Source organism: Protomyctophum parallelum (assembly GCF_964188405.1).
Source record: "Protomyctophum parallelum genome assembly, chromosome: 7".
Lineage (NCBI taxonomy): Eukaryota > Metazoa > Chordata > Actinopteri > Myctophiformes > Myctophidae > Protomyctophum > Protomyctophum parallelum.
This window is the reverse complement of record NC_139705.1, coordinates 35,745,405-35,769,188: the sequence shown is the minus strand read 5'-3', so window position 1 is coordinate 35,769,188 and position 23,784 is coordinate 35,745,405. Positions and strand designations below refer to the sequence as shown.

Genomic DNA, 23,784 nt, shown 5'->3' with positions numbered 1-23,784 from the left:
ACAAAAAAACCCAAAAACATAACATAATACGTGGAACTATGGAGGTACAAGGTTTCTGCCCGACAGCAACTTTATGATGTGAAGATTTATCATTCCCGCTGGTCACAGTATCTGAACAGCACAACCAATGGATTTGATAGAAAGTCTCTGTTTCAGACTTATGAATAAAATAGACAGAACAGTGTCAGTGGGAGGTATACACTAAGGGCCCTGCTTAAAATATACACGGAAATGACTCATGTTTGACCCACTATCCATTGTCTTATTGTATTGTTGTGTACCTGTATTATTTTCTTCATTTTCTTCTTTTCTTGCCAAAATTGTACCAAATGTTTTGGTTTTGTGTTTACTGTATTACATACATGTATGTTGTCTAATTTGTACAATCTATAGAATACGAATCATAAAAAAAGTATGTGTTTGTTTGTTTTTCTGCGGAGGAGGTATTTAAACCAAGAGTTCAACCAGTGAACCATTGTGGAGAGCGAATGGAGAGGATTCGGGGGAGGGGGACTGGCAGCATGCTAGTGGGGGACGCTGGCAGCATGCCGGCCGGACGCTGCATGGCAGCAGTGCTAGTGCAGTGGTTCCCAACCTGTTCTGGACAAACTGGGCCCGAAAGGCGTTCGTGGCCCACCTATCTGACCGCGTAACGCGGCCGCCACGCGGCTTCAGACTCGGAATTTAATGATCAAACGATGGATTGTGTTCCATCTTCGATCGATGAAACTTTAAGGTCCACTTCATCTGTAGCACAATGAAAACTATATTTTTTAACATGAATTTCTTCAGTTGGTTTCTTTTTTGACTGACAGCCCAAATCCAGCCAAAATCTGATTTCCTGTCCAGACTCCAGATCTGAAACAAGGCTAAGGAATGTGATTCAAATCTGATTTGGCACAAATCAGTTTGCACCAATCTGTTTCCAAGTATGTAGGAAAAACCTTTGATTTGGGGTGCCACTGTAAACATAATAGCCTTAATGTTTTTCCAATTATTCGGGGGCTCACTTGCGATATCCTGGCTGCCCACAGCAGGTTGGGATTCGGAACCACTGTGCTAGTACTAGTGCAAAACGCTGACAGCTAAAAGCATCGTTGGAGACTCACCTCTGGTCAGAAGGGTTCTCCAGTGATTCAGGACTTAAAGGGAGCAGGGAGGGAGAGAGTCAAGGGCATGCAAGGTAAATGCAACAAGGCCAGAAGAAAGGAAGCGAGGACCCTGTGTGACCCTAAAGCAGGTGATTCACAGAAGGTCCGCAAACGGGGCGGACGGGGGAGGCCGGGGGGACTGTCTACTTTACTTCTAGAGCTGTGGAAACCACGACGGTTTCTGCGCTAGAACAAATCCCACGCGTCTCTGTGCGTGGGATCAAGGCGTAGACTAGAGTTGGGCCTAGCTGTGATCAAAGCTTAGCGACATCATTTGAGGTCCTCAAGAGCACATCCATCCTTACAGAAATGACATGTTTGCATAGCAGAACACTGAGACTACAGCACATGTACATGTACATGTACATACACTGCATTGTGTCCTTGTGAGCAGCGCAGCTCACAGGCTGCTTCTGTCTAGTGTTCAATAATTGGACGGCTCCATTAAAAATGATGGTTCTGCACGGCTTGCCTGCAGTGCCAATTATTACATGTCATGAGAGATTGAAGCGGTGAACATGAAGAAGTAGGGCAATCGACGGAAAATGGGGTCAACCTTCATATCGCCAGGGAGAAATGGCCAAATGTGATTGGTCAGTCCAATAGAGCAAAATCGACCAATTGACCTGAAGATTAAAGAGATTGTGGGGGGGGTAGATGAAGAAGCATGGGGCTGTGCTGTAAGTAGGAACAGACACATTAACCCAGGGGCGACTGTTGGACACACTGGCCTCACTGGGCTCTTAATGGGCTCTTAAACCATTAAGACTTGAGGCCAATTCTACAAAATGCTTTCTAGATCCGTAGCTCTCACACTGTACATCTGCTACTTTTGAATAGCTAACACAAAAAAATCTAAACTGACACGGATGCTTCTCCGGTTTTAATGGGTTAAAAGGAATTCGTTTATTTCCACTACGAAGTTCAAATCGGGTTCATTTGATCACCACTCTGTTCAGAGTGTTCTGCCAAGCAGCGGTTGACTGAGGCGCTCATTTCAATTGTGGCTGCGGTCGTTACTGGATGTGACACGCATTCAACTCAGGCACAGTCTGTTTCCAAGGAGGACCACTGTAGGACAGTGAGATGGACGCCTGCGGCTATGCGGCTAACCCCCGCCTTCAGAGAGAGATGGGAGTTTGAGGTCTATTTCATGACTGCGAGACAAATCCGCGATTAACATGTCACTGCCTCCTCTTATACAGCTGAGAGGCATAGCTGTAATTATTCACAATTACAGTTAAGAGATCTGGCCACGGCTACATGTCAGAGACTCTGGCAGGGATTGGAACTCTGGGTTCAATCCATACTGCTAGAATTCTGAATTCTTCTCTCTTTTTTTTTTAAAGAAGGCTATACTAACTACCGTAAGCTAATTACCGGGAATCTTACTTTAAGAAAAAGGGTCATTTATATATTGTCTAATGATGTTGCACAACCAACATAAGCATTTACATGCTTTTGTGTAGACACTTTTTAAAGAGCATAATATTTTCCTTTTCATCACACGGCCATACGACAAATGATAGATTAGGCTTATATGTCAAAGCAAAAGAGGTATTTCTTTCTACTGGTGGCAGAATGGGGGATTGATGAAGTGCAAGGTGCTCCAACTTTTCCTTTTCAATAACCTCTTACAGTTATGAAGTGGTCTCATTCATATTCAACACCACGGTGATATCATTCAGTGTACCGAGAGCGTAGGGTGGGCGGCTATTCATTTTGTAACGGGAAGAGTTACAACCATGCATAAATTATCGCGCCTTTCTCGGAACAATCCATTTTCTCGGGGGTTTGAACACAATGCTTATCATGCATTCAGACAGACATGCTTCCGCTTTTATGTTAGACAATGGAGCTTCAAATGACACCGTTGACGTCCGAAAATGAATAAAGCCTGTCAAATTAAATGATGGGGTACAGCGCTGGAATATAAAATCTTAACATTTTTTTTTAATGGTACGGATGGCAGATGTCTCTGGGCGGACGCAGATGGAGTTATGAAAATGTGGAGGGAAAAAAAATAATAATGTAATCTCGTTAACTGGGTTAACTATCAAAAAATGATATATATTTTGTTTTGGGTGGGAGTTGACGTTGTTGTTAGTTAGGCTTTCATCCAAAGCCAGTGGGGAAAAACACCCAGGGGTGGAAATCTACTTACTCTGGAATCTCATTGGTCAGTTGGCTTGGGTGGAAAGGAGAGACAGTGGGGACACGTGAGACGAGACAAAGACAGTGACACGGGCAGTAGGGACGGTTACACAGGACAGACAGACAGACAGACAGACAGACAGACAGACAGACAGACAGACAGACAGACAGACATTCCTCTGTGTACAGTACATGTACAGTACTACATGAATGTGTTGGAGTCTTGGAGAAATGTTCATACAAGGTTTTTAAAGAAAATAGCAGAAATGGCAAAAACTGTAAATTCAGAACGCATCACATCGCAATCACGTGTTGTGAGTATTATAGATTACAGGCGGAAATGTAATTTTGATTCACATGCTCCAGCTAGTGTACATTGCCCAAAACACAATGACATCATTAATCACAATCGTCATACTGTATGCCAATTAACTGGCGAATAAATACTTTCTCAGGCTAAAAAAGACAAGCATATTGAAAGCTTGGAAATGAAAGATACAGAAATACAGACGGATGGACTAGAAGCTGAACAAACAGTTGTTTGTGTGTACTGTACATTATGTACACAGTGTCCGTAACATGAGTGAGTGTACTAAATGTGCGCGTTGTGCATGTACATGTACACACCGTGGCCCCGGTTTCACACCCAGAGTGTTTGTGTGAAACGCTGCGAGGCATGCAGCTATATAGAAGTGTATGTTTGATGTCTTTTCAGCATCATCACATAATCATTTTGTTCTTATGCCAACCTGCAGGCATGGCATGCCAGCCCCCATAACTGTACTGTATATATAGATGGGAATGAGGGAAAGATGCCTCATTAGCAGTCAGCAGTCAGCACTCTACATCCACAATTAGATTAAAAAGTTGCTGTACATCAGTGTCTCCCAAACGTATCCACCAAATGCATCTTTTTGGTATGGCGCTAAAAGGTTTCTTTTGAACCGCTAAAAGGATTCTTTTAGCGCCATACCAAATAGATACATTTGGTGGAACCCAAACAAAGTATACAGTATGAATTAACCGTATTTAACAGTAATAAATAGCTGCTCCACAAGCTCACAATGTGTCACGGTGCAACGTTTTGTGAGCTTGAGATTTATTATCTTATTATTGTTATTTTGTAATCTTCTGAATAAACTATAATTACAAAATGATAGGAAACATAAAAAAGGGATGTCTACCCATAACAATGGGTCCTTGACCCAAACGTGGGTCCCGACCCATTGTTTGGGAACCCACAACACAACATTCAGCCAGTAGATAGATGCATCACACTACCACTGTTGCATAATTTCTTATTTCCCTGAGCAATGTCTACAAGGCAGCACTCATGCACGTTTGCACCGTCATTAAGACCTAATCATACAGTTTTTGGTGATAAGGTGACCACCAAAAAGGTGGTCACCTCATCACCTATAAACTGGAGTATGAATGGGCCTTAAGGTGTCTGCAGCCCACCTATCCGACCGCTTCACACGGGACAAGTGCTCTCAGAACATGTTCATTAATGACCAACCAACACATTGTTTTCCGGATTGGATCAGTGGAACACATAGTATAATTTAGTCTCTATTTATCTGTATCACAATGAAAACAGAGCCTAGACCCTTATATATGATCAATAAAATCGTAGCATTTGGTCAATTATTTGGGAGCCCCACTTGCAATATCCTCGGGGCCCACCAGTGGGCCTCCCTCCCTCGGCCCACGCGTTTGGGAATCTCTGCTCCACATAAAAACGTCGTCAATGTCACCTCTAAACTACAGTATATCACCGTTTCCAGCATTACTATGCACGCACGCTTGTTCTCGCAAGTGACGGCGTGTGATGCGCTGATGCTTAGATAGCAACATGCCGAGAAAAGGATGGATTTATTAATCCAGCACTTAGTGCTCACCCCGAAGCCCTGGCACTTGTGATTTTAATCAACAATGTCACCTCGCGGCTCGACTGGGAGGAAGAGATGGATCGACGGCAGTCATTTAGCTAATAACTATTACGACCACGCTGGCGGATATGCTACTCTCCCTAACCACAGCGCTGGGAAGTAACCCAGTACATTTACTCATTATATATCACTGTTGGGCAGAAACCTCTTAACTCAATATTCTAACTCTAAGCATCAAAAGCAGCAGATCCATAAGCTCGAAGCTCAGCTCAGAGCTTGTGTACGTTTTGGACATAATTATGAGGTTTCCACCTGACATAGTGAGTATTTTCCCTCTGAGAGGGATGTATTATTTGACAGCTTTCTTTATTGTTAATTTGTAGATCATTATTGCGAAACATTGATTGAACCAATTAAGCTCTCTTTTACACTTTTACATCAAATGCCAGAAGCGTGTTGCATGGTCGATACATTTTGATCTTGTACTGTAGATGTGATATTTTCAAATAGATATTGACAAATTTGCTAAACCATTGGAGATAAAAAAAAAGTTTCATAAAGCGACATTCTGCATAATGAATAGTTTTACCTTTCTAAAATACTTTGGTACTTTTACTCAAGTAAAATGTCTACATTGTGGTCTTTAAGTTCTCCTTCCATCACTGCTCTTACCTCCTGGTGACGGCGTTGTGGTACTCGATGAACGTGTGACCGTCAAAGGCAATGGCCTCCGTCTCTCCGTCGGCCGACTTCTCGTAGATGGCTGTGGAGGGGAGGAGGGGGAAGGAGGGGAGGGGTGGGACGGACGTTCAAAGGATTAGATCATTGCGATCGATGAAGAACACGCCTTCGTCATTAGGGCTAAAGGCAAGGGGATGGTAAACGTGGGCGAGTGTTTCATGCGTTTGCAGTTTTAATTAACGTAAAAGACTTGGCCTGTCGCACGCGAAGGTCAATAGTGTGTGTGTGTGTGAGAGAGAGAGAGAGAGAGAGAGAGAGAGAGAGAGAGAGAGAGAGAGAGAGAGAGAGAGCGAGCACTGGGGGAGCTGGGGAGTGAGTGAGCACGTCTAGCTGTGACATGCGGATGATGAAAGAGCAGTGTAACTCCAGAAAAAGAAGCACTACATCAATATTCCATTGAGTCGTTTGTTGAGGCATTGCTTTCATGAGCACTGGTTTAATCTGAAATGGGTGTACTGTATACAATACACTGTATAGCCTATAGACACCACACGCACACGCACACACAAGCACGCGCATGCACGCACACACGCACGCGCACACTATACTGAGTAACAACTAACATCATGAGTATAAAAATGTGTGTAGGTCCTTCTGTGGCCAACTGGTCCAGCAGTTTGATTACAGTAGCTTTGGATAGGGCTGGGCAATATGACGTCCAATCAATACAACGATGATATCAAACGTTTGCCTCGATTATCATTAATCATTATTATAAAAAATTAAAAAAGCAGATCTAATGTATTTTCTATATGTATTTTTCACTGTTTTTGCCGATTAACCTTCATGAGCAAGATTAAATCCTCTGGACACACAGACAAGCCCTCTTATTGACGACTAGACTCCTGCAGAGCAGAGCCGTAATAATAACAAGTACTGAACCTCATTATTTATTTTTATCTTCCCCAAATATAATATGCCCAGAAACAAATATCCGGGAGCAGGGTTTTGAGAGCATGCGATGAATTTTGGTGCAGACAAGACAATAAAAGACTGTGCTTATTGTAGGAGTGAAGTATTGCCCTTTTCACAGCTGTTCACAGCTGTTCTTTGAATGCAACCAAATTACCGCCGTGCATCCTTTCACACAACAACACCCAGATGAATGACTGTGATTTGTATAATGACTAGTGAACCTGATAAACACATTGCACAAATAAAATATCTATCTATCTATCTATATGGTGAATGGTGCATTTATATAGCGCCTTTATCCAAGGCGCTTTACAGAGATTGTACATTACATTCACACACTGATGCCGGGGGAATTGGGGAAACCATTCAAGGCACCAACCTGCACATCGGGAGCAATTAGGGGTTCAGTGTCTTGCTCAAGGACACTTTGACGCTAACTCTGGGGGAGCCTGGGTTTGAATCTATCTATCTATCTATCTATCTATCTATCTATCTATCTATCTATCTATCTATCTATCTATCTATCTATCTATCCATCCATCTATCTATCTTGTATGGGAGTCCCTGGGACAAAACACTGTCAGTTGGGGGGTCTGCGGCCAAATACAAATACATTTTGGGGTCCTTGACATAAAAATGTTTGGGAACCGCTGTTCTTGTACTACAAACGTCTCCAAAATGAAGATGCCTCTTCTCTTGTCTCGGTCTGACTGTGAGAAATGCTGCAGCCGGTGAACACATTACTCCCACACTCAAATCACTTAATTGGCTCCCTGTACAATACATAATTGAATTCAAAGTACTTCATGTTTACAAAGCTCTTAATGGCTTAGCTCCTGAATACATGTCAGACCTTATCTCACTTTATCTCACTGCCTTGAAACCACTAATTCTCAAACATTTTAATTTCAATGACCTCCATAACTTTCCAAATGCAAACTAATCGTGCTATACAAATAAAACTGAGTTCACTTGACCGTACACTGGAAACGTGTGCTGCCACATGTGCGGCACTAATGAGAGTCCTGTACTTAGGTGGTGTAGTTGTGCAATGTACTGTTGGAGTTGTATTGTTTTATGGTGGGCTGTCAATGCTCAACTTGATGAAAATGTCATCTCTACTGGTCCCTGACGGAGGGGAAATGACTTCCTGCATTTACCCTGCAGATGGCTCAAACCATAGATATATAAACCTAGATGCAGTTCATTGGAGCGACCTCTATCGCGTCTGAAGTGTGGACGCCATGCTGCTCTAGTGACTATACTGGCCAATCACATCGCGTCTTTTCCAGGACTTATCAATTCCATTCAAAGGAGCTTTATTGATGTGAGAAAACCCTTAAAACTAAGGTAATTTTGTCTATAATTTCAGTTAGTTTTAGTTAGTTTTGTACACAATACAGTTTCAGTTATCCTTTTTTTTCTTTTTCTTTTTTTAGTTTTTATTTAGTTCAGTTAACGAAAATGTTTTTTTTTTCTTAAATTTTAGTTGTGGTTATTTGGTCAGTTTTGGTTAACTGTAATAACCTTGGTATGCATGCGTACCGTTCTGACAGTGTCCCCCCGAGAAGCCGTTGAGGCAGATGCACTCGTAGGTGTCCAGCTGGGGGTTGCAGCGGCCCCCGTTGTGGCAGGGCTCCTGGGAGCAGGGGTGGCCCGGGAACATGGCCACGTTGCTGGCGTGCTGCGCGTTCTCCTGCCTGAGGATGGGCGTGCCCATGAGGGTGATCTGAGATAAACACACAGCAAGGGTAAACCATGAGACGGATTATACAACAGGTCGTTTCGAGGAAGCAATCTGATTGGTTGAAACAGCCTTCTAGCCGTGGTTCAAACGAGCACCACTCCACACCTCAACTACGTTTCGTTCCTGACCGCATCACTGTCGTGGCAATAATCACGTTAAACCACACCCTCTCGTGTATTATTGCTTAATTATACATCCAGGAGTCATCATCACCAAGGCTTGGGCGGTCTGGGCACCTAGGCTGCTAATTAAATCTACAGTTGACACCCTAACATGGTTCGACTCCCGATCCTGACGACCTTTGCTGCGTGTCACTCCCCATCTCTCTCCCCCCATTTCCTTACTTTGTCACTATCAAATAAAGGCAGAAAAAGCCCAACAATATATCTTAAAAAAATGAAAAGAAAAAAAGCCACTGTATACTGGCTGCATAGTGCATACAGGCAATTCTGTGGAATTTCAATAACTGGGTCTTATCAGTGCTTTGTTTACTTCGCACAATATGACAAAAACACATGTCTGTGTACGGACACATTGATAACCAACTGGTTAGATCTCATAGGTTTGAACACAGAATACCTCTACATGTCAAGGGTAAAATGGACACAAAAGATTTAGCTGTTTGCGTGCCTTGATGCTAAATGCCCCTGTGGCACTATCAAAGCTCGATATTTATGTTACTGGCTCGCTGTGAAGACTGATTTCCCCATCCTATCATATTGATCTTATCTTACGTCATACCACACAAGTTTACAACCCCAAAGCAAATATAAGAACACACAAGCTTTGTTTGAGTCACCACCGTGAAGCCCAGTGTTAATTCATCTCAGAGAGTTCACAAATGGAACCAAATAGACCCGTTTGTACGTTAAACTAACAAAAAAGCAAGCTAGGCTACATTCTTTTCTTTCTCTTTCCCAATGGAAGCCATCACGTGGTAGGCCCCTTGGGTTTTCCCTCGATTCCCCCACTATTATAATAATGCCACTACACAGAAGACACCCTTAGGACAGAGATCAGTGTAAAAGTGATACATCACAGTGGAGCTGTATGGATTCAGCGGAAACATGTTTTACATATAAATGCACAGTCCCCTCTTTGAACATACAGTAAAGTACGGTCGGAAATTACACACCCATAACACACACACACACACACACGTTTGGGACATCAAGGGCAAGAATTCATATCAACTTCTTTACAATTATATCCCCCTCAGACGGGTGCGAGCGAGAGACATTTAGGGCTTTGATTCAGCCACTTGGAACTGTCACCAAGTAAAGTTTGTGTGCCATGAGAACCGCTAATGACAAGTCTGTCCTCACAGTAACATCCTGTCTTTGTTGCAGTGGGTTATTTCTGGCGTCTAAAAGATAGGCCCTTTGCTGAAGAAAGCTGAGAAAAAGAACTGGAAGTCTGTCAGGGAAAGATCTGAGAATAGCAGAATGGAAGGACATCAAAAAACTCTGTGTGTTCTATTATTAGCCACTGTCCCCCCCCACACTCTAAGCCTGCAAGGAAAAATGCAGTCTGTTCTAGAGCAGGTCCACAGAACAAGACAGTGGACGAAATGTCCACTGTCTGTAGTATGACAAAGTACAGCATTCATTTGGAGATGTGGTTTCTGCCTGATAGCAATGATTTGTACTTCACTAACCTGGCTAACATATGGTCATCAAACTGAATAACTATGACTACTACACTATGTGTTTCCGCCTACATTACATTGAATATATTTACATTTTATACATGCTAAAATGGCATGCATAATAATATGTAAAGGATAAAATAGCAGAACATTTGCACACCTGTGTGTCAGAGGAGAACATGGGCCGACGATTGTAGGAAACAGGACTCTTGCACACTGTCTTCTTCAATTCAATTAAAAACGTGATTCATGTGGATCTTGGGATCCACATAGGAACAACTTTTGCCCCCCCAAAAAATGGTGCTGCCAGTGTGCACAACAAATATGGCGATTATTGGTCCAGTGGTTTGTGATATTAGACCCACTGACCCTCTTATAGTGCCACACCATTATAAATATATTTATTGGGAACAGAAACAATGTTTCAGTACACAGATCTTATCTGGGTAACAACCTGATGAATGTCTGTGTACCATGTTGTCCCCGTTCCCAACATATATTGTATTTACCAGTGAATGAGACAGTGTGTGTGTGAGTACACAATGGAGTGTTAACAGTGTGTAGTAATAGTAAACCTTCACCTTTTGAATGGTGCCTTTGAATCCATCCTTGAGAGCGGCGGCCCTCGCTAGCCGGCTGAAATCGGGAGCTCCGCCGACATAGAGAGACTCCTTCAGATTGAGAGACGTGTGCTGGTTCTGGTGAGACAAGACACAAAAGACTTTTAACCACTTTATTCCTTTATCCCTAGTAGAACGGACCTGTGAGTTGCAACTGTATGTGGAGAGGACCACTTTTCTTTCTCTACACCAAATTTCTTCGCCCCCAAAATAGCCAATCCACAAGCTCACGTCGTCATGTTGTGATGTGTTGTGAGCTTGTAGATGCTATTTCTGGCTAATGTTTCCCCCATAATACGGATGCTGGGGTTCAAGTGGTTTAAGGCAAAACCTGAACGCAATGCGGGAGAGCAATCCCACCGCCACCACGAAGACCTGAACCAATGTGCTGTGATCCTAATTCTCCTCGCCGCAAATAAACGCTATAAACTGTGAAAATCCAGAGCTGTGTGAGTATTTACGGCCTCCCACTGGGGAGTCAGGAGTACTCGGTTGAGTATCCCTTGAGTCGAGGCACAAAGAATTAGATTAATAAGAGATGTCACAGTCAGAGCTGGCTCGCCCATAACAAAAGGATTTATCCACATTGTGGCTGGCAGACAACTTAACTGCACTGCCTCCTCACCCACGTCAATACACTTGATGTATTACAAAAACACATAATTGATTTCTATGTCTCGCAAAGAGAAGGCACTCAATTATCCTCTATCTGTGCGTAACATAAAGGAAGTACAAAGGGGAGCCGGGAGCGTGCCGGAGTTGAGATACAAAACGCTTCTACTTTACATTCCATCTCTAATGAAGGGCTGATTATAGCGCCGACCTTTCAAACAGTTGAGTGTGGAGGAAGAGACGTTAATTGCGATTAATTTGCTCTGCGGAAGACCGTAAAATAACGGGTCTCTCCTCCGAAAACCGGAGGGTCTCTCGGGCGTCACGTCTGCAGAGGTAGTAGCTTCCTTCTCGCACAGGAAGGAGCCAGCCGACTTCAGAACTACAGTAGGAATTAATTATCTTTATTTTATGTAGGCCATTGACTGCCAGAGGCGGAGCATGGAGTTAATTGCTGGAAAAATGATGGAAGGGCCTAGCAAACACGCTTTTGAGCATGGATGCTAAATGCCAGCCACGTGGCTACGGTGGCTGGCATTTATTTAGGATGGGATTTGGAGTGCGGAAGGCAGCGGTGCTTGGCTAAAAACCTGGGGGCGTGACTGCACCTTGAGCAGCTTCCATGTCAGACACAGGGAGGATTAAGAGCCTCTTGGATGCATATCAGCCATTATGTGACTTTTTTGATGACATCCATATATATACAGCCAAACCTTTTAACCACTTTTATAAGTGGTTATAGAAAATAAAGTCCGGAAGACAAAGTTTGTATGGTCAGCTTTTTGGAGAAGTATGGCCCTGGAACGGGCATGGAACACGGAATTCCAAACACTATTTGGGGAAGTCTCAGAGATGCACAAATGTCAGAATCTATCAAATAAATCTCTGACAGTCTGAGCCCAAGGCTAGGGTTTTCTACGTCAAACTGCCATGCAATGAAATGGTGCGTTATGTTCCCCATGTTCTCGGAGTGGGTGAAAGTTTTGCGAGTCCCTGTATGGCTCCGGAGGCCAGTTGTTTCATGGTGATGGTGGTGGGGGTTGTTGTGTGGTAGATGGTGATTGTGTTTGTTTATGTTGTTATCTGCCGTGTGAGTGATAAGTGACACTTTATGATATTATGGAAAGGTTTTTGTTTTTCTCTTCCTATAAAAGAATACAGCGACAGAGCAGATGATAAAAAAAACAGCCCGGCTTGGCTTGGCACCTCGTCGTTCTCCTGCCTTCTTTCCCTGCCTCACTCTCGACAACCAAGCAAGCGTCGCTGCTTTGAGACCCCCTCCACCCCCGCCCACAGCCTGCTAATGAAGACGTCTCTTTGTTGCAAGAAACAATAAGAGCCAGGATGACTTTCTTTCTCTCTCTATATCTCTCGACTACTTCTCTCCATCTCTCTATTTTTCTCCCCCCCCCCCCTCCCATACGCCCCCACAGCAGATGCACCGGAGGTGAAAGCCAACCCGCGTTCTTTTGTTTTTCAACAGACGTTCTCTACTTTCGCAGTGTTTGCGTCTACAGGCGGTAATGAAAAATGGCACAAAAAAGAAAAAGAAGCTGTTCTCCAGAACCGAAGGCACACTCGAGGAGGTCCGTGTGGCTCGGGCAGGAGTCGCTTTTTTCAGTGGATGGTGTGGATGGCGTGGGGGAGGGGGAGGCGGGCGGGCGGACGGGCGGGCGGCAGAGAAGGAAGCGGCTCACAGAGATGAAATGTGTCTCAAGAGTGACAGCGGCTTGCTTTATTACCTTGCGTGATTTCTTATTTCCAGACAGCAGATCATAGAGAGGTAAAAGAAGAAAACACAGGGAGGAAGAGATGTTATTTAGAAGACTAGTAACGTTGTCTGTGGCAAGCGGCGAGTGCAGAAACCCATTAAAAACAAACATATACATACAGTCACACACAAACTGTAAGATAGATCCATGCATGCATGCATGTATGTGTGCACGCACACAGACTGGCATCAGACAGGACCTGGCATCCCTATGTTGGGCATGCCATTATAGACATGATTTTTCAAAAATGGTAATAGCAAATACCGAAGATAGCAGATCTACAAGTCTTAAAATGCATTTCATAATGACACATTATGAGCTTATAGATTGCCTATTTTCAATATTCGTTCACACAGTCACACATGCGCGAGCATACGCACGCACACACGCACGCACGCACGCACCTCATCTGTAAGATAATTACGCATAGGGAAAGGCAGGCCTGTGGTGTTGCAGAGACACATAAGAGCAAGATAGGCAAAGCAAAGAACCTATGCATTCAGACGTGTACAGTACTTTAGGCTGTCACTCGCGAAAACAAAACGTGCTAGAGATAAAGATAAAAGTCTAAAGAAGAGAACTGCATGTACTCTGTACTCTTTCTACCAGAAGCCATGCAACTAAGGGATGTGATGTCCGGCATGCGACTACATCACCTCCCGACAGGCCATGCTAGTATGGACCGTCATTGGACCGCTCTAAAGCAGTGGTTCTCAAAACTTATTTTGGTTCAGTACCCCCCCCCCCCCCCTTCCACCCCCCTTTACCTGACTAACATATTTTGCTTAGAAAACTGTGAGATAAAATCACATCAAGCAAATAAGTATTGCTTTCTGTTGATAACAATTACGCTAGTGTAGTTTTGGATTACATTCGGTTGAACACTTCATAGCTCGGCAGGCTCACTCGAAAATGTATCAATGTTTTATATTAATTAAACATAACAATAAAATAAATTCTTCCATTACCCACTCTGTCTCAAGCACCCCCCTGCAGTGCCTCCTCATACCCATAGGGGTAGGTAACTCATTTGAGAAACACCGCTCCAAAGTGATGCACAACACCCTCCCTAATTCTGAAATGTAGAGAGTAGGAGAGAGTTGGCTGGGAGCGATGCAGGGATGAGGGGGGCCTCTGCATTGAGCTCATCCCCTGCACAACCCCCCCCCATCTCTCTCCCTCTCTCTCCCTATCTCTCTCTCTCTCTCTCTCACTCTCTCTCTCCACAGCTTCTCTTCTTTTAATAAGATTTTCTGCTTCCGTCACTGGAGTGAAACACAATTACCAAACGGAGGGATGGTGGAGGGAGAGAGGGTGGAGGCTAAGGGGAAAGGCGAGAGGAAGGAGGAGAATAGAAACGGAGAGGAGCGTGTCTCTGAGGGAGACAGAGGGAGTTGACAGAGCGTTGTGTTCATAATCACAAATTACACTGTTTAATATAATTGGACGACTCTGACTCTGATCCAATCGTCTTATCCGATGATTGGATCGCCTCCGCTCAGAGCCGCGTACCTGCTTTATTGGTCTAGACCAGTGGTTCTCAAAGTGTGGTGCGGGGACCCCCAGGGGCCCTTGAGGAGGTTCCACGGGGTCCCCAGCTAAAAACACAAATCTTCTCTAATGTGGGGCCCTCAGCACAACATCTTTTCAGATAGTGGTCTAATTAATAGTTAATTAGTGGCTAATTAATAATAATTAAATCAATTAATTATTACATATCAATATGGGCTCCAGTAAGCCCTCCGGCCCCCACTGACGGCCCCTCCAGAGATATACCCCAGTCTATCACATCGACTGTACCCTTTACTGTAAAAAAGCTGGGTTGCTTTCTCAAGGCTACACGAAAGTTTTATCTGCTGCTTGACAGCAAACTCAATGGTTGGGGGATGTGGATATACTGTACTATATATATACAGCTTGTGAAGACGGCTTTCTATGCATTGTAAAGTTCTCCCTCTCGCCTTACAGGAATCACAAGATAAGGGGGTTATTCTCCAGAAGAGGAGAGGAGAGGAGAGGAGAGGAGAGGAGAGGAGAGAAGAGAAGAGAAGAGAAGAGGAGAGAAGAGAAGAGAAGAGAAGAGAAGAGAAGAGAAGAGAAGAGAAGAGAAGAGAAGAGAAGAGAAGAGAAGAGAAGAGAAGAGAAGAGAAAGCAGTTAGCACAACAGTGCTGGAAGGGGTTTGGATGTCTTCAACAAAAGAGGTGGGGGCAAAAATTCAATTGGACCCCAAGGAGTTGAGCTGAAGCACCCGTACGTGGTGCCAGAGGGAGTGTTCATACAGCATGCACATAGAACCAGCTAATAACACTACACACTGTATGCAGCACTTTACTCAAGTGCCAAGCACAATAACTACAACGATAAATAATGAAAAATACAAACACTTCTAATTGAAGTGGATGGCACAGTCCACGCCACAACCGCAACGACAACAATGGTGTTTAACAATATGTTTTGGATCAGGTTAAGAGCAATTTGTTTTTAACAATAGAAACATGGACAGCCAATCGAAATCCATCCGAAGGACAACCGGTCTCACTCACCCTCGGAAAGGTTTGTTATTAGCGGGGATGATTATGAATAGCTAACGTTAGATGGTAGACTAGCTGGAATTCTCTCAGGTATAGTGTCTGGTAGTAAAGCCTGAGTCAGGGGGAAACCTCATATGTCCAAAACTTTCAGGATTCAAATAAAAAAACAGCAAATGTATCAGTATCTAAACGCGTGGCATCACGCCATGTTTCGAGCTTGTATATCTGCTACATTTGATACTTTTGTGTGATTCTGCAGTAGTATGATCAAGTAGGCCATTAGTTTACGAAAAAACTCAAAAAGTTAATTATGGAGATAAAGACTTTCTACCCGACTATACCCGACCAAATATGATATGGTATTGCATGTGCCTTTCAGCACCACGGAGAGCTCTCTCTCTCTCTCTCTTGGCTCTGACACAGCTGGACTACACAATGTTTGGTGCCACTGTTTATACGGAACATTATCGTTCAGTGTGGATGCTCACTTATCTTTCACTTATTTTAGTTACCGTGCTTGGTGTGGCCATTCCTACTTGGAATGGTCCATTCCTACATGCCTTGTGCACCAGCAATCACGTACAACATCTTTTGATGTGCGACACCGCCACAACAACGAAGCATAACATAAATCAATAAGCCTATAAGTGGAGGCGCGGCGACGGCCTTGCATGCTGTGTGAGTAAAAGGTGGGGGGTTGGAGATGCTGGGGGAGGAGGGGGGGTTCAGGGAGGGGGGGGACAAAGTCCTATTCATACTCCAATCCAGTGTTAGGTGATGAGGTGACCTCATCACCTAACACTGGAGTATGAATGAAGCCTCCGCTGGATGTCTCACCGGTGACTCTCCGCGGACCGGGTCCTTCAGGTTGACCATGACCTCTCCTTTACGGCTGGAGCGCTCCAGGTTGATGGTGTTCCACACGTTCATCTTGATCTTCTCCTTACTCCTGCAGGACGGACGGACGCACACACACACACACACACACACACACACACACACACACACACAGACACAGACACAGACACACACACACACACACACACACACACACACACACACACACACGTTTGTGTTGCTATTATTGTGAGGAAGTTATTTTTTTATCAATTATTTTTTTATGTAACCTAAACCCTAAAACAGAAAGTAGCCGATCTGTTATTTTATGGTTTGTAACCATAAAACAATGTCTCAAAATTCTACTGTACGTTTGACCCTCACAAGTACAGTATGTGCGTGCGGGCGTGGTTGCTCTGCTGTACCTGATGACGGCGGGGCCTTTGCCCAGGTCGTAGCGGAACTCCAGCAGGCCGTCGGTCAGGGCCAGTGAGATGAAGTCTCCCTTGCCGTCGGTCTTCTGGCCGTTGTAGAAGATCATGCCGTTGGAGTCGTTGGCCATCAGGACCACCGTCATGCTCAACTTTGTTCTGCCGAACCCAAATAACAGAGGTTACGCTTTGTCCTCACTGGTCGTCACCCCACTGGACGTCATGCAACGTTCACGTTATGGAGCACTTTAGCTGTGGCAGTGGTTCTAAACATGTGTTCCACCACGTAACCTCCTTGAGGGGGTTCTGGGGGGTCCCCAGCTAAACCATTCAACCTCCTTGAGGGGGTTCTGGGGGTCCCCAGCTAAACCATTCAACCTCCTTGAGGGGGTTCTGGGGGGTCCCCAGCTAAACCATTCAACCTCCTTGAGGGGGTTCTGGGGGGTCCCCAGCTAAACCATTCAACCTCCTTGAGGGGGTTCTGTGGGGGTCCCCAGCTAAACCATTCAACCTCCTTGAGGGGGTTCTGTGGGGGTCCCCAGCTAAACCATTCAACCTCCTTGAGGGGGTTCTGGGGGGGTCCCCAGCTAAACCATTCAACCTCCTTGAGGGGGTTCTGGGGGGGTCCCCAGCTAAACCATTCAACCTCCTTGAGGGGGTTCTGTGGGGGTCCCCAGCTAAACCATTCAACCTCCTTGAGGGGGTTCTGGGGGGGTCCCCAGCTAAACCATTCAACCTCCTTGAGGGGGTTCTGGGGGGGTCCCCAGCTAAACCATTCAACCTCCTTGAGGGGGTTCTGGGGGGGTCCCCAGTTAAACCATTCAACCTCCTTGAGGGGGTTCTGGGGGGGTCCCCAGCTAAACCATTCAACCTCCTTGAGGGGGTTCTGGGGGGGTCCCCAGCTAAACCATTCAACCTCCTTGAGGGGGTTCTGCATGGGTGGGTCCCCAGCTAAACCATTCAACCTCCTTGAGGGGGTTCTGGGGGGGTCCCCAGCTAAACCATTCAACCTCCATGAGGGGGTTCTGGGGGGTCCCCAGCAAAACCATTCAACCTCCATGAGGGGGTTCTGGGGGGTCCCCAGCTAAACCATTCAACCTCCATGAGGGGGTTCTGGGGGGTCCCCAGCATACCCACTTCGTTCGTTCGTGTAGGGCTACACAGGCAATTTGGACATCATCCAAGAAGTGGTATCATCGTCCAGTTACCCACTAAATGGTCTGTAACTCTGATAGTGTACACATGGAACCAAGTGGACCTTTACCGGTACAGTCTCTGGGTTTAATTAAGACTGAAGACTTTGCAATGAGTTGTACATTAGGGCCCCCAGAGATTTAAAAAAATCATATCAAATGGGGGGGGGGGGGGGGGGTCTGTGGCCTTATAATGCACGTCAAATGCAGATCCTTGAAATGAAAAGTGTTGAGTATGACTGATCTTATACCACATCCTCATTGTGAATTCAGCTCAGGCGCCCTACAGGGCTGCTCTGCTTCGGGTGTGGAACGAGCCCCAATGAAAAGTGCATAATGCTAGGCGCTGCACATGCACTTGCCATGCAAGACACGGTGCGCTTGTTGTGTGCAGTGGTGGACAGTAACAGAGTATAATAAATGCACAATTTTCCATTTACATTATGAATTAACCACTTAAGCCCTTAACATCTTAAAATAGCAGACATAACAGACAGACAGACAGACAGACAGACAGACAGACAGACAGACAGACAGACAGACAGACAGACAGACAGACAGACAGACAGACAGACAGACAGACAGACAGACGAGTAAGAGAAGTAGATACAGCAAGATACAGCAAGGTAGCGATACAGAAAAAAACCCAACAAGGAGTAAAAGGAAGAACAACACCAGAATAACAATGAGGTATGAACTCACTGCAAGTCGTGACCGTAGAGGTGCAGTCCCTTCAGCTCCAGGTAGGAGTCTCCGTTGAACAGTGGCAGGTAGGCGCCTTTCTTCTCAACCACTGGAAAACAAAAAGACAGCACGTTCACCCCTGGGTCGCCTTGTTCACCGCCCGCTGACAGGATTGGAATTCACGGATGGCGGATACACCTTGGACTGGAGGGGCCTGCTGTCAGCGGATGCGTTCTGAAAAATGGATGGCTCCGCAACGATGCAGCCTCTGGATTAAGACGCTCGCTCCACACAAAATTGGATATAGGAATCTCAAAGACCTTTGTGTCAGCGTGATATTGCAGACCATATACAAAGAAGTTTGGAAGAAGAGTGCTGTGGATTCAACCTGGCGTCATGATTTTCTTTTGGGCGGGGGGGGGCATGTCATCATTATAGTTCACAACCTAAACTAAAAATGTCTACACATTTCGAACAATTTATTTATTATTATTACCCTCATCATCATCATCATCATCATCATTATTATTATGGGGATCGTTGAGCCTTGGGCAGAAATCTCACAGCCTTTATATCAACCTGATACCAACACACCCTGTATGGTGTAACAGAGACACACTTGTTGTGTATAAAGCCTTTTTACACCGTGTGTGGGTGTGTGGATGTCCTGTGTGTACACCTGTCTGCAGTGATTAGGACAGGCAGGCACCATGAAGCCATCATTACTATGGGTGACGGATTGACGTTGACGAGAGGGGGTCATTGGCCTGGGTGAAATGTTACCCAGGGGGGTGTTCACTGGAATATTGGTGGCAAACAATCAGCCTGTATGAACATGAACAGAGAGAGAAAGAGGGTCTCTCTCTCCCCCTCTCCCCCTCTCTCTCTCTCCCTCTCTCTCTCTCTCTCTCTCTCTCTCTCTCTCTCTCCGTTTGTAGCCCGGAAAGCTTTCATTGGTAATTAGCCAGGATTAGCTGTGTGGAGTCAGAGTAGGGGAGGCAGACGGAGATGAAAAAGCTAATTAGCAATTGTGCAGAAGAGCGCTAATGACGCTAGCAACACACACCAATGGAGGAGCGGCTGGGAATGCAGGCAGCGTCCCGCCGAGAGAGAGAGAGCCTGGAAGTGGCTAGAACGCAAACACATTCCTTCAATAGATAGACCATTTAAAATACACCATAACTGCAACGCTTGAGACCAGGAGTCTGGCTGCGGTTAGCTTTCCGTGGACTGGGATCCAATCACTTAACTCTAATGATTTAGACCACTGGTCCTCAAAGTGGGGTCCAGAGACCCCAGAGGGGTCCTTGGTTCTCCAGCTAAATTAGCTGAATTACAGCTTCAAAATCAGTTTATCCACTTTAACCATATAGGGCGGCTATTACCGGTCAAATACAATTAGGGGGAGGGGGGTTACTGATATAGGCTATATTGGTAGAGATGCTGAGGAAAGTAGGCTGTTCAATACTACCCAGGAGAAAAGGTCTGGGCTGTAAATATTCTAATGGAGCAGGATGCTGGACCAGCAAGGGCTCAATGGAGACCGCACTGCAAAATATTGATTACACATTTGTCTAAATACCACTGACAAGACTGTATATTCCTCATCTATCCAGTGCACAGTACATTGACTGTACACATTTACCCATACTAATGGATATACAGTAGTGCCGCTCCGCTACATTCACCCAACACCAGGAAACCTGCGATTGGAACCCATGGGTCTCCCTCAAGGAAAGGAACACTGAAGCCAAACATCATATCCACTAGCCAAGGCTTTTGGTCTTCTATTCAGGCAGACGCTCCGAGCCACACTGCTAAACACACGTTATAAATTATTAAGATCAATTTATTTCACCTTCGGGATCTAAGCCACGAGTCAACATATATATGCGTCACGGCTACCGTCTTTATCATGCCACCCTGTCTGGGCTGTCTCTCTCACTTCCTCATTAATCATGGCGGGCTGGGTGGACTGATGCGATTAGTCATGTCATCGATTTCATCGTTGGGTTGGAGAGAGAGAGAGAGAGAGAGAGAGAGAGAAAATAGCCCCCCGAGCAAGCCGAGAGGCTCTGGCTCGCCCGCCATTGATTTCGGTTCACCCCAATTTATTTTAATCACTGTGCTAACCGGGACTCTGGGCTATGAAGGGAGAAGGAGGCTGCTGCTGCCTTATGTAGTGGAGTAGAAGTATAAAGTATTGAAAAAAGTACCACACAATTGTACTTAAGTACAGCACTTTAGTAAATGCACTCAGTTAAGTATTTTTCCCTTTTTTACACCATGGGAGTGCCTTTTTTATGCTGGTGTTGCTGCGCGTCTGCCTCGTCAGACCTGCGTGTGATAATATATTCTCTTTCATAGCGTTTCAAATACAGACATATTTTCACACTTCAGCCTGTGCATATTCCTGTAAACATCCAGAAGAACGCCAATGGAGAAAGTGGGGGAACCTTGCCAAAAGTGCTAATGATAAACTTCAAAGGAGGCTTCTGGCTCTGGTCTTTTTTTCCCCAGCTGTGGCCTGGCGGTTGCACGCGGCGCTAAGTAGCAGCAAATGCGTTTGAACACAACACCTGTGGGCTGGAAGGGAGGGGAAGTTAGGGAGCGAGAGGACTGGCTGGCTGGTGGTGGCTTCTGCTACCACCAGCGCTTACTCGCTAACAAGCGTAGCCGAGTCGATGCGGCCCCGGTGGGGCCAATCATCAGTGCCGCGGGTTCCCGTGGGAGGTGGAGGCCCGTGTCTCTTTCTGCGTTTGATCTGCTTCTCTGATTCAGGATGGCTGTAAATGTCACGGGCGGTGCAGAGCCAGAGACAAGAGGAGGAGAATGTGAAGACAGTTGGGGGAAGTTGAAAACTGAAAACACCGACTCAATGCCGTCAGAGCAGATCTAAGGTATGGCAAGGTCACCTGGCAGCATTACTATCAATGGCCAGTAAACATTTCAACAACTATAGGCTATAGCAAAGGCTAATATGGCAACTTTTTAGGGAATAATGCATCCAGAAATGACTGCTCAGTGCTCCCTTTTCATTTTTATAATGCCTTGGTCAACACAGAGACATTTTCATAAATGAAGGATTTTGGTTTCTTTTACATTTATAATGATTTTAATTTAGAATGTCATTTTGCTACGGCGGCTGCCATACCTTGCCATAACCCCATTGAGGCGTGCTGCTGGTGGGGAACTGATTTACTGTACAATAAAAGGATACACGGACCTATGACGATTAGAACTGATTTAATGTACACTAAAAAGATACACGGACCCATGGCGATTAGTGAGATCTAGCGCTCCTCTAAGTGAACTCCGCGGGAACCGGGGACTGATTTACGGAGAGGTTTCGGCACTGCGCCGCCGCCTCGGGTCTTTCCACAGCCAGACGTATAGCATCAACAACAATTCATCCTCCCCGGCACGCAAAATTACGGTGACAGCGTCATTAGTGCTCTAATTACCTTTCTCGCAGTGCTTTCCCTGCCGTCCCATGGGGCACTCGCATTTGTAGCCCCCCTCCGGCAGCACCTGGCACTGGGAGGACGGATGGCACCTGCTGGGCTCGCACGGGTCATGGGCATCAGCACACGTCGGGCCTACACACACACACACACACACACACACACACACACACACACACACACACACACACACACACACACACACACACACACAAAAGAAAAACAACCACATGAACCTCATAAAATTCTCTAATCATCGCTGTCGGGCAGAAACCAATAATCTGTTTCTTGTCATGTTTTGTCGTATAGCAGTGGAAGAAATGACAACATTTGCAAGATATTCTGAATTTTTTTTTAATCCATTGAACATTTTCGTCAAGAAAGACATACATAGGGACGCCTGGTTGAAAGTGGTTAAGTGTGACTGTGGGTTTCATAAAGTATTGAACCAATGAGAAGTATTGACAAGAGATTTTGGACATACAAGGTTTCCACCTGACAGCAACGATATTCTTTCATGTGAGAGAAAGCCAAAGGGTGCAGCATGCAGGGAGAGACCCCCTTCCCCCCCACCCCGTTAATAGAGGTCGTTCTCTAATAGGATTTGGAGATATTACTGTATAACTGCACCCGTCCAGATTAGACAGTGGAGAGCGCCATCCCGCCACGCGACTGCGTTTCTGGGCCAGCGGCGGCAGCGGGAGAGGTTACACAGTACGCTGCTCCATGGTCATGAACTTTGCCCACCCACCCGCCAGGATTCTGCCGTCATTACCTTAGCAGCGGGGGGGCCGCGCGTGGCAAAGGGGTGGGGGTTGGGGGGCGCGGTAATGAACCTCTCCCTGCTGAGTTCTGAGGGCTCTCCCTCGCTCTGACTTGATCTCCGTCGGAGGCCGTCTTTCATCCGTCCCCCCCCCTCTCTCTCTCTCTCTCTCTCTCTCTGAGTAAATCCTCTTGCTCTCCTCTTTGTGTCTTTATTCACCTCCTTACTATTCTTTACCTTCTGTCTCTTCGCACCACAAACGACCTCAACTAATCCACGTCAGACAGAATGTTTTTTTTATTGCAACTGCCTTGTGCAATTTACTTTTTTGAAATGTTAATTTAAATGCATACGGTGTAACTTTTTAAATTAAACAAAAGTTACTTTTTATACTAGACTGGGCACCGGTCTACTCGGAACAATAATCAAGATGTGAATGCATGCCCCACTTGGATATACAAATGCTGTTTGTCTGTCTGTGTCCGCACAGATTGTATCAATGAACAATACATATGAAGTAAAGTTTTGTTTGATGAACTGAATACAAATTAAATTGTACGCTTGTCCACCCTGGAAAGTCCTCCTGGTTTCCCACCACAGGGCTTGTTCTTGGGAGTTTCTTCCCATC

General features: G+C 45.4%; 1 protein-coding gene across 2 annotated transcripts in view; it reads right to left on the bottom strand.

Moving 5' to 3' along the window:
- The window catches only part of agrn (agrin), a 346,246-nt gene that overhangs the window by 8,429 nt on the left and 314,033 nt on the right, over positions 1-23,784 (bottom strand). For both annotated transcript variants that reach the window (XM_083770140.1, XM_083770141.1), the window contains exons 27-33: positions 22,394-22,528; positions 18,948-19,038; positions 17,047-17,211; positions 16,622-16,733; positions 10,830-10,946; positions 8,399-8,582; positions 5,870-5,960 (exon numbers count right to left, since the gene is read on the bottom strand). In XM_083770140.1, the coding sequence (XP_083626266.1) occupies positions 5,870-5,960; positions 8,399-8,582; positions 10,830-10,946; positions 16,622-16,733; positions 17,047-17,211; positions 18,948-19,038; positions 22,394-22,528 (895 nt within the window). The remainder of the gene's footprint in view (positions 1-5,869; positions 5,961-8,398; positions 8,583-10,829; positions 10,947-16,621; positions 16,734-17,046; positions 17,212-18,947; positions 19,039-22,393; positions 22,529-23,784) is intronic.